At 41.2% G+C, this 11,520-nt stretch overlaps 1 protein-coding gene across 1 annotated transcript; it reads left to right on the plus strand.

Annotated features, from left to right (window-relative positions):
* The first annotated feature begins 1,173 nt into the window (after nt 1-1,173).
* Nucleotides 1,174-3,114, plus strand: pou3f2b (POU class 3 homeobox 2b). The gene has a single exon (XM_023410555.2). The coding sequence runs from the start codon at nt 1,486-1,488 to the stop codon at nt 2,629-2,631; it is 1,146 nt and encodes a 381-aa protein (XP_023266323.1). The 5' UTR covers nt 1,174-1,485; the 3' UTR covers nt 2,632-3,114.
* The last annotated feature ends 8,406 nt before the right edge of the window (nt 3,115-11,520 follow it).

Raw genomic sequence — 11,520 nt, forward strand, 5'->3', positions numbered from 1 at the left:
ATTTAGGCTGCAACACTTCACTGGGGGAAAAAAATACACTATCTCCACTTTTACAAGCATCGATTGGTGTTTGAGAAAGTTTAGATAATTCTGGCATGAACAGCAGGATTTATAAAAGATTGGTGCACACTAAAGGGAAAATAAGAGACTTTACACTGATGTTTACAGCCTCAGTGTAGGTGTCAGTTTTTCAAATGACAAACTGCTCCAACAGACTGTAAAACTTTAACCTGTATGTTCTCAACACAGAGCAGGTGCACACATGAGAGAGCTGCATGAGCTCCAGCATGGTCCATTTCACTCAGCTACAATTGAATCTAATTTTTTTTTTTTTAACGTTTTATTACAAGGAAGATTTAAATAAAAATTAATTTGATTGAAACGTGTCTGAGCGTTTTCCTTCGTGATATATCTCAATTTAGAAACTAGTAATACCAGTAAAACAAACTAGTTCTAAATGGTTTTATTCCTACAATGCACTATACGTCTTAGATCTCAAACACACAGTGATGACAGTCTCCTATCTGTCGTTATTTCAACATGCCAGATGTTTTAAACCCGGTTAGAATAATTTAGATTTCCAATTATTTTTGTTACTTTGTTGCACAGGTGCATTAAAATGTCATGTTTTCATTCGTGTTATCTTCACTTTAAAGTAATGGTAGATTGATAGACTATACAGAGACCCTCAATTTTCTAAGACACAAATGCTCAGTCATTTCTTTCATACACACAAAACACTGCACAAATAACACAGTCGGATTAATATGAATACACAGCACTGCAGAAAAACACTCATCTGTGATTTTTCTAACAGCTCCAGACTGCAGCCTGTTATATATGGCGTGTGCAGATTACATGAATATGCTTCTGTGTAATCTGAATTCTAGCTCTTTGGTTAGATGAAAAAGTTGTCTAATCATATCAAGATGTTTCGCACAATAACAGAATTTTTACATCATCAACGTGCGCGACAACAATTAACAACAGTCAACAATTAACAACAAACTTTAAAGTCTAACTTCAATAAATAATTCCACATCCTGCACATCAGAGCTGTTGTATTAATCTTTTCAACAGAGGGAATCCTGATCTCCTGGAACTAGACTACCTACAGCCTGAGTCTTGTTACAACATGATTATCAAAGTAAATCAACTGTATCTTACAGTTGCACTGCTGATCCCGGTGCTCCGTCTCCCCATGCTGCACTCCGGCTCTCCGCTTCCACGGGAGCCTCAACTCACACCTCTCCAACAAAGAGAGTAGTGTTTGTTGAGACTTCCCCGCAGCCAATCAACGCGCCGTTGCCCTTGGTAACCACGTCCATCATCTTTTGAGGTCCAATGAGGGGCGGGGGCGGGGCTGAGTCCAGGTGCGCCTCGGCGTAGACTTGGCAGAGCGCCTGGGAGCCGCCTGTGGGCAGGAGAGGATCTGTCAAATGCGAGGTTCCTTTAATAAGAGCAACCAGTCCGGCTCCGAGAGTCATGGCGACCGCAGCGTCTAACCACTACAACATCCTCACCTCCAGCGCATCCATCGTGCACTCGGAGCCCGGCAGCATGCAGCAAGCCACGGCGTACCGGGACGCACAGAGCCTGTTGCAGAGCGACTACCCGCTGCAGAGCAACAGCCACACGCTCAGCCACGCACACCAGTGGATCACGGCGCTGTCCCACGGAGAGGGAGCCCCGTGGTCCTCCAGCCCGCTCGGCGCGGAGCAGGACATCAAACCCGCGGTGCAGGGCGCCCGGGACGAGATGCACAACTCCAGCAGCAACCTTCAGCACCAGTCGCGGCCGCCCCACCTGGTGCACCAGACGCACGGGAACCACCACGACGGCCGGGCATGGAGAACCACCACCGCGGCGCACATACCAAGCATGGCGACGACGAACGGCCAAAGCCTTATTTACTCCCAGCCGGGCTTCAGTGTGAACGGGCTGATCCCGAGCAGCGGGCAAGGGATGCACCACCACAACCTAAGAGACAGTCATGACGACCACCACAGCCCGCACCTCAGCGAACACGGCCACCCTCCGTCCCAGCATCAGCACCAGCACCGGCCACAGAGCCACCACGACCACTCGGACGAGGACACGCCGACTTCGGACGACCTGGAGCAGTTCGCCAAGCAGTTCAAACAGCGGAGGATCAAGCTGGGCTTCACGCAGGCGGACGTGGGACTCGCCCTGGGGACCCTGTACGGAAATGTGTTTTCCCAAACCACCATATGCAGGTTTGAGGCCCTGCAGCTCAGCTTCAAAAACATGTGCAAGCTGAAGCCTCTGTTGAACAAGTGGCTGGAGGAGGCGGACTCCACCTCGGGCAGCCCGACCAGCCTGGACAAAATCGCCGCGCAGGGGAGGAAAAGGAAAAAACGGACTTCAATCGAGGTAAGCGTAAAGGGAGCTTTGGAGAGCCATTTTTTGAAGTGCCCTAAACCGGCAGCGTCGGAAATAATCAGCTTGGCGGACAGTCTGCACCTGGAGAAAGAAGTGGTGAGGGTTTGGTTTTGTAACAGGAGACAGAAGGAGAAACGCATGACCCCTCCCGGAGGAGCTCTGCCGGGGAGCGAGGATGTGTACGGGGACACGCCGCCGCACCACGGGGTCCAGACCCCGGTCCAATGAACTCTGCTGGACCGCTCCTCCAGGACTTGTTTATCCTTTTTATTTATCCCCAAGGTTATATATAAATCACTGGACTATGAAACGATATAGTGGGTGTTTTATGTATAATAGATTGCAGTGAGTACTTACACAATATCTGCAGTGAATATCTGAGAAATGGAAAATGAGTGAGGGGAGGACAGGACATTTTTTCCTTCCCCAGAGCTAAAGGAACATAAGCCTGTGTTGTGTTCTCCGAGGATACATGCCCAGCACTGTGACTCCAGTCGACGCAGTTTCAAGGTGTAGCCCCTATTGTGTATTGAAATCATACTTGACGAAAAAAAAAAGGGGAGGGGATGGAGGGTACCTGGCTTCAGACGAGAGAGCATAGCCGAATGGTTTCCATTTGCCACTTTTGTATCAAACTCAACACATTTTTTTTCCTGTGCGTAAAAGGGAAAGCAGAGGCAGAGGCGTTTAGTTTTGTAGCTCTAAATTGTGCGTCCAGCAGTGGTGGGTGGGTGTGTGGGTGGGTGGGTGGTGCAGTGGGGGTCAAAGGAGCTGCGTTAATGGAGTAAACTGGAGGCCAGTAAAGGCTGCAGCCCCAGTCCAGTGGAGTCCAGCTGAGGGTGAGCATCGCCCGAGTCCCATCTGTCAGCCAGGCAGCACAGAGCCGCTCTGCATTCAAACACTGCTGGGAAACTGCAGGCCACTCAGCTGTTATTTATTCTGTGAGGACTGTGGTCTGGATTTAGTTATCAGCACAGATTATTATTATTATTATTATTGTTAATTATTATTATTATTATTATTATTATTATTATTATTGTTATATGTGTGCAGCTCACTGGCTGAACTCTTCAGTAATTGGCCTGCGTGCAGTGATGTGGTTAAAAGTGTATGACCTCTACCATAAGTCAAACAGCAGTAGGCTCTAAACAAAAAGTCCATAATGTTCTTCAGAAAACCAGCGTTGAATAATTTTATTTCCCCCCCTCCGAGAGTCTCCCAGCTCCACGACAGGCTCCGTGGCGATTGATTGGATTATCTGGCACTTTTCCACAACAGGATGGGCTACAGATATATATCTACAAAAACATATGTCACCAACTCTCACAGAACATTTGGATCCACTTTTGTAAATATTGTATAACTTTAAAAGTCATGGCTTCATCCCTTTTTCTTTTTTTTATTTCTTCACTGGGGCACTTTTTGGATTGATGTTTTCAAAAACAAGCAGGTTGAGTTTTTAAAAATCCAGTTTTCATTCATAGCCTACCTACTGCCTTGTATCTGTGTGCTATTTAACGCTCGTTTTCAGTTTAATAATTTTCTGTGGCGTGTTTTGTTTTGAGTCTAAAGATTTTTTTTTTTTTAAATCCATGTGAAATTGATTTAATTTGTTTAAATTGTCTAAGGAGTTCTGTTCTGCCATTCGGTGTCTGCACTGAAATTACATTAGATTGTGTTTCCAATCAAAATATAGTGCTTGGAGAAGTGAATTCAGATGAATCGATAACACTACTGTAGTCCACAAATGAATCAGACCTAGATAAAGGATAAAAACAGCGATTACCATCAGGATTAGTTGGTTGGAATAGAAAGAAAAATAATAATAAGGCCTTTAAATTTCTTCCCAAAACACATTTTGGTGACATTCCAAAAATTGCAGCATATGATCAAAATTATTATTATTATTATTATTATTATTATTATTATTATCATCCATAGGGTGTTATTTTAATTTGTCTGTGAGCTCGTTGCCATTCATTTCATTTCAGCCATTTTGTTCATCTTCGTCTGAGTTGCTTTATTATGGGGCAAATTGTTTGTAGACCTTTAAATTTATTTCTTAGTTTTGTTAATGAGATTGTAATTTATTCTACGATGAGGTTTTTTTTATAGACGACACAAAGTGCGAGATATCTATATGAGATGACACCGAGGAGGCTTTTGTTTTGTAGGGGAGGAGGGAGACATATTTTTTATCTTTCAGCGGGATTGCCACAGCCTGGACTGTCACAGCTAAATGTATATACATCTTTTCTGCGTACAGTAGCTTGCTTTTTGTTTTATGCAAAGACAGATATCCAGGGATGTTTTTTTTTTCCTCTCATGTGGAAACAGCTTTTGTTTTTGTTTTTTTGTTGTTTTTTTTTCTTCCTGATTTGTGTTCCACTGCAGAAAACAACAAGCAGAAACGATCTTGGCATTGGATTCTTTCCTCGGTAGCTTTAATGAATCGATCTAAGTCATAATTCACTGGAAATTCAAGTTGTGGGACGTAGACCTGTAGCAATCCGACGCTGTTTTCTTGTTGTTTTCTTTAATTGCTTGTTAAACCAGTCGTTTGGTTTTTGTTTTGTTTTTTTGGGAGGGGGGATATAGGCTATGTCATATTCACTGGATGAACTTGGGGTAGATATAAAGCAGAGGAGATAAATGCCTGTAGGTGTTTCATCACTTGACACATGAACGACGGACTTGCACATTTTTAAATAATGGGGTTGATATTAAACAGCTTTTTTCCAACGTCGAGGCTAAATGTATTTTTCTTTTCTTTGAATTCAGCAAAGCAGAAACCTGCAGCGGTGAGTTCACTGTCTGCCTCACAGCTGTGCTGGTAAAAAAAAAAAAAAAAGAAAAAGAAAGAAAGAAAGAAAGAAAAAAATGCTTCTTGCTCTGAGCCCATTCGTTTGGGTGGAATTAATGGTTGGGAGAAAATCAGGGTTGATGAATGGAAGATTATGAGCCGATGATGTGTTGTTTCTGCCCCAGGCTGCTTTTAAATCGACTGGCTTTGGCTGGGAAAACCTCAGCTTCCATCTAAGGTTAAATTAGGGGTTCCCAAAGTAGGGGCCGAGGACCGATAGTGGTCCCTGTAAGGGTTGAACATGGCCCAACATAGCAATATTTTGGTTTCACTGCTTGGGAGCTAAAGGTTTCACTTTCATGTTTCTTATTCACAGTATTGGAAATTAAAAAAAAACAAAACATCTAGAATTCATCTGAAACATAGATTATCAGCGTGTTAAAATGTGTTCAAAAACCCTAAAATCCACAAATTTACAGGGGTTTGTTTTGTTTTTCTATTGTTTTGCTTTAAGATGCAAAAACAACACGATTTTTTTATATCAACAGAAGACAAAAATTGCATTGTTTTGGACATTTGTTGGCTGTAAATCTCTCCTTGCTTGGGCTACAGGAGATGGAGGCCTACAAAGTGAAGGTTAATTAAACAACCCAGACTTTGAACGCATCACGTGGGTTGTGAGATTTAAACAACTGCTTCCTGTTTTACAACAAAACCTATTCGACTTAATTTAGTCCCTTACATTCTTTCATCATCATATCAGAAAATTCAGGATCAATAGATAAAAAAAAATGCTCATATTTCTACAGTGCAGTGACAGTGATATTGACAGTGGTGACCCTGTTGGTATTTTCCCATTCCCTATAGCAGCTATGTCATTTCTCTATAATACTCCCATAGGACCGTGTGGTGTGATATTCATATGAGCATCTCTCTAAGATCTATCCTGGTTCATTTTATTTTGAAAGTGACAGCCCAAATGCAAACTTGCTGTTTCCTCGCCACCTCCTGTTTTAACTACACAAGTGTGAAAACGTGTCGCCCTCTGTGGTTGTCATAATAATATTAATTGCAATCGTAATCTTCTCCATTTCACTCCACGAGCTGCCAGTCCCTGTTGTGGAGTGTGCAGCGGGGCTCAGTGTGGAGAGACGGGGCCTGTGGATGAGCTGAGAGTCACATTTACACGGCTTCAGCATTATTGGACAAATGAGTCGGATCAATTGGGTAATCGATAGCTGATTGCTCATTTATGACCAATTAACCTGACCACAAACAAAAAAGTAGGACGCTCTTTTCTATTTCTTCTAAATTAAGGGAATAAACAGAACAGACTTTTAATGCAATGAATCATTTCCTGTAGGAACTGTAGGTGTGATTATCTAAACATGTCTGTTCTAATACACGGTTTTTAAAATTTTTACTTTGGACAAATCAATGGCATTAAACTAAACGTGTTGCCCTTGTGAAAAATATAGGCCTGTTGTAATACCCCCATAATACACCGCAGCAGAGTGGTTTCATATCAGAGGTGAATTTTTTAATGACCTTTTTAAACCCGTTGGTTTTTTATAATTAGTGGTAATATGTATAATTCACCTCTATATGGGATGATGAGCACATTTGATATTATCCCTCTGTGTAGCTCTGATACAGATCAGGCCCAACGGTGTCATTTTCTCATGCTGTTTTGTTGTGGATGCCGGGAAAATAAAACACGTCCCTCTCTGCGTCATCACGGCCGTTTGACCTGCCATTTGGACGCCTGGCATGAAATGACACCCTGAAATGAAGCCCTCTCTCTGATCTCTGAAGTAGACTTTAGTGGAGCCCAGTAATCAAAAGAATGCGCCCTCGTGCCCTTCATCCGCTCTCTAGCAGATGCAATTAATAGCGCGTCGCGTTAATTACACCTTCCTTTTTATTTAGGTGACTTGAAATTTCCCATTAGGCTCCCTGGGAAGAAAAAAGCTGCACTGTTGTGCTGCTGCCTGACTGAGCTGTGGAGGAGCACAGAGGGGGATAGTCGGTGCTCTAGCGCCATCTAGCGACACCAGCGTGACCCGAGGGTGAGTCCAAGCTGTCATTTCATTGTCTGTGAGGACTGGGTCAGAAATAAAGAATACATTCAAACCTTCTCTAAATCATCAACTTATGATGGAAATATGGCTATATGTCGTAGTTTGTGGTCTGGAGTTTAGGGGAGCTGATGCAGAAACAAATAATAATAAATGTCAAAAGATAGTAGAGGCCTTCACAGCAAGGTTAGCTAGTATTAAAGAAACATATCAGCATATTAAAACAGCAAAACAGAGCAAACAGTCCGGAGATGGTATAGGTCTTTGTTGAACTAAATCACACTGAGCCGCTTTAGGATTTACGGTATATTGAAATACACAGCTGTTTTATAGGAAAACATTTTTCATATTTTCATTTCATATTAATGTCTTTGTTGTTATTGGTTTTCTTGAGATAATCAAATAATCCATTAGTCAATAGACAGAAAATGTCAACAATTCTGATAGGCCTAACTGTTTAACCATGTAATGCTCCCACCCAGACACCCAGAGCCCAGTTATTTATTTATTTGATCATTCTTTTTGCAATTCTTAGTTCCTCCAAAAAAAAGTAGGCTACACTTTCAACAGTACAAATCCTTTTTCTCCTTCTAAATGAAATGAAATAATGTCACTTTATCATTTTATAACCCGTCTGTTTTTATGGACCAGATCAAAGCTGAAAAACTGAAATTAAACATTTTACATAGAACATGAAACATTTAAAAAGATGAATAAATACAATACCTAAATAATTAAATACAGGTTATATAGAACAGAGTATCACACAGTATCTAGTTGAATCTTTTTAAATATACATTAGACTCTGAGGTGTGTGGTGATGCAACTGCACAACAGTCCTTTTGGTGAAGGAGCTTAGTCATACTTTAATCTGAACACAGACTTTGGGCAGAAGTGTTACTGTGAGTGAAGATATCCAACTCAAAATGTCACAACTGTTGTTGTGCTTCAACCTGACTCTGTTGACTCTTTACTAACAGTGTTATCATCCTGGATTTATGGATTTACCTATTAATCACTGTATTGGAAAATTGAAAACATTGAAAAATTATGTCAACAATTGTAGAATAGAATGACATTAGGTTTATCATATCAGCAACATTTATATTCTGTTTTCAAAAAGAAAAAAATTACCATTAATGGATGTCGTAACTGATTGGTAGAACCTGTGTTTTTGGCGGGATGTGCACTAAACTAAAAAATTTGATTATGTATGAAAAGTCCACTATAAACAAGCCACATGCCAGAACTGCAGAGCACCAGGGACCAAACATGCTTTTACCATGTGATAGAGACGGCCCACTCAGGTTGATTACAAGATATTCAACTCAAAATGTGTCTGTTAAAAAGTTAAGATCATCAAAGGTCCTCTACTAAACAAAGATGGCAAACATTTGCTGGTCCCAGATCCTCAAATCGGAGGATTTGCTGCTTTTCCCGGTTCGACATCTCTGTAAATTGAATGTTTTTAATTGTAGGTCAGACAAAAGAAGCAGTAAGGAAAGCACAGCTGTTACAAAAATACAATTAATGATGCCTGAACTCCATGTAGCTGCTTCAGTTTCAGGGTTGTGGCTCATTGTCACACTGTCATGGCTCACTGGGACACAGCCATTGTTAATGTTATTAGTAACACCTGAGCTTTTCCTGCTATGACGAGTAAATTTCCTGCTGTGAAAAAGGCCAGCTGAAGACGTAGCCTCGTGGACTCATGATGTTCATTTCACTATACAATTTATCAAGAAAATAAAAATTGAAAAAATTGATTGATCAATATTGGAAATAATCATATTTGCAGCCCTAGACTGACCGATAGCAAGATAATCCCACTAACCCATACACTGGTTGCACAGACTTAGAGCCAATATGAAAATCAACTGCTAAATGTGAGAGGACATCTCGCCTTTAAAGCGTCTTTTACACTATTTTTTTTTTTTTTATCAGAATTACTGTAAAACTCTCCCTCTCTTCTCCTTATCTCGCACAAAGAGGCGTCACCTGTAAGTCAACCTGCTTTATTTATTTCCATGCAGTTGGAGGCCGGTGCCTCCAGCTGCAGCTGATGAATTGGGACATACAGTTTGTACCTGCTGGTGTCAAGACATGGTTAAACAAGCCACGCTGACTCAGCGCTTCTGTAGCCCTGTCGCTGAGAGGAAACACTGTATTTGTAATTAGCAGATTCACTAACTTGTTACAAAGAGTGACAAATTAAATCATAATTACAACAACAAGCAGATATATTTGTCTGTCCATAAGAAACAACATTAGTACTTAATCTTAGTCTGATCACATAATGTCATTTAACATTGTGTGCAACTTCATCATGTTTCAATATAATTTCCTGGGGTCTAATTAGTTGTGAAAATGAATGTTTTTGCGACGAACTTTATTTACCTCCAAGAGATCTTAATCTAATGTCTTTGTAAAAAGTTTCCCTGTCAAACATCATGTCCATCTTTGACTCGTGTGAAGATGAATCAGCCTTCTGCATCAATCACCCATTCAGTCTGTCTGTCTCCCTTTGCTCACACCACCCATCCCCACTCCTCCTCCTCCTCCTCCTGCTCCTCTCCTCCTCCTCCACCCCGGAGCACACAGATAACAGTGATACAAGCTCACGACCTGAACATAATTCCACCATTTGACATTGTTGTTCTTCAATCTCACTCAGATGCATCGCAGCTAATTACACTTTGCACACTTAAGTACACAAATGCGCGTGTGCGTTCATTTGTAAACGAGTTATTGTTTAATTATAACTTCTCATGAACTTCGCTGATCAGTGGGGCGAAACGTGTCTCCCCTTCAGCGCATAATTATTCAGGCTATAATTGCTCGGCCTGTTTGTGAAACATGCACATCTCTGAGCAAGGCCATTTCACACAGCGTCTGTGCCAGATCCTCTGTGAGAACGCCCACAAGCCTCTAAATGGCTCTGTTAAAGGCTGCTGGGAGAGGAGGAAGCTTTAGATGGACACCGGTCAGGAGAGTTTACAAGTATCAAAGATGATGAGAAGGTAAGTTAAAAGTTTTCCTGGTTAGTTGCTACTTCAAGTTCAAATGTACATCTAACACCTGAGGCACTGGTCCTCGCCAGAGTTGAACAAAATTATATATTTTTTAACATCTTTTAACATACATGAAAAAATAAGCATCCCAATTTCAGGTCCACTCACTAGCTTTTTGGTGCTTTCACCTGCATTTCATGGTCTTCATGAACGAAGGGGGATTGACTAGTTTTGAGCCAGTCACAACTGGGCATTTCCTTTGCTGACAAAAACGGTGACAGGTGGTCGAAAGCTCAGAAAAAGCTAGTTTAGCAGACTTTGAGTTGAGCAAATATTTTGTCACACTGGACAAAATAAGACTGCTTTTTCCAAACTTAAAAATCAAAGTTATCATAGACAGACATAAATGGCATGTTAGCCAGATTTGAAAATGAATGCAAACATTTGTAATAATATTAATTGTACAATTGAAAGACAAAAAAAGATGAATGACAAAATTCTCAAATAAACTTTTACTTAATTTGTTATTCCAAGGAAACAAAGATGTCATATACTGTTTTCAATAATTTAGATGAACAGACTTGTTTCTAAAGTGCCTTTAAATGGTCTGATGGCAGGTTGTTGTTGTTGTTGTTGTTGTTGTTGTTTTTGTTTTTGTTGTTGTTGTTGTTGTTGTTGTTGTTGTGTTCCATCGGTTCCCAGCCTGGCCATCGAGATTAAAGGGATCCCATATTTCGTGCAACATACTGAGTCCTTTCACCTCTTCTAAGACTCCTTCAAATAAAACAATCTGTGAAGGAAAATTAACACCCTATAACCCCCATCCACCCTGAGGTCATAACCTGAAACAAAGGGTCATGAGAAGACTTTGCTTCATCTCAGGAGTCACAAGCCAAAGAAGTTGGAAACCTCTGGTCTGAAGTGCATGTCTGGGAAGTGTATCATTTGCCTTCAAAAAAGAAAACAACCTATAAGCGACAGAACAGGCAGAGACTCGCTGATATCTGGTCTTCATATTGAGAAACACTGGCATTATATCTGCACCACTACCATCAGATCAGGGTTACGCAATTTGTCTCAAATGCGGTACCACTTGTTTACAGTAATTACAGCCAAGTATCACAGTCGGACACTATGTACAGATGAAAACAGTTATCCTCATGGATTTAAACGTGGCTAAAGAAACACTGCGTCCCTGCTGCTTCAAAAAGCTACCTATGGATTA

The sequence above is a fragment of the Seriola lalandi genome, unplaced genomic scaffold, assembly GCF_002814215.2.
Source record: "Seriola lalandi dorsalis isolate HSWRI2012SDOR001 ecotype SW California unplaced genomic scaffold, Sedor1 jcf7180002054425, whole genome shotgun sequence".
NCBI classification, from domain to species: Eukaryota; Metazoa; Chordata; class Actinopteri; order Carangiformes; family Carangidae; genus Seriola; species Seriola lalandi.

Excerpts from the sequence above, each read along its gene's own strand:
- pou3f2b (XM_023410555.2), top strand. The coding sequence starts at position 1,486 with ATGGCGACCGCAGCGTCTAACCACTACAACATCCTCACCTCCAGCGCA.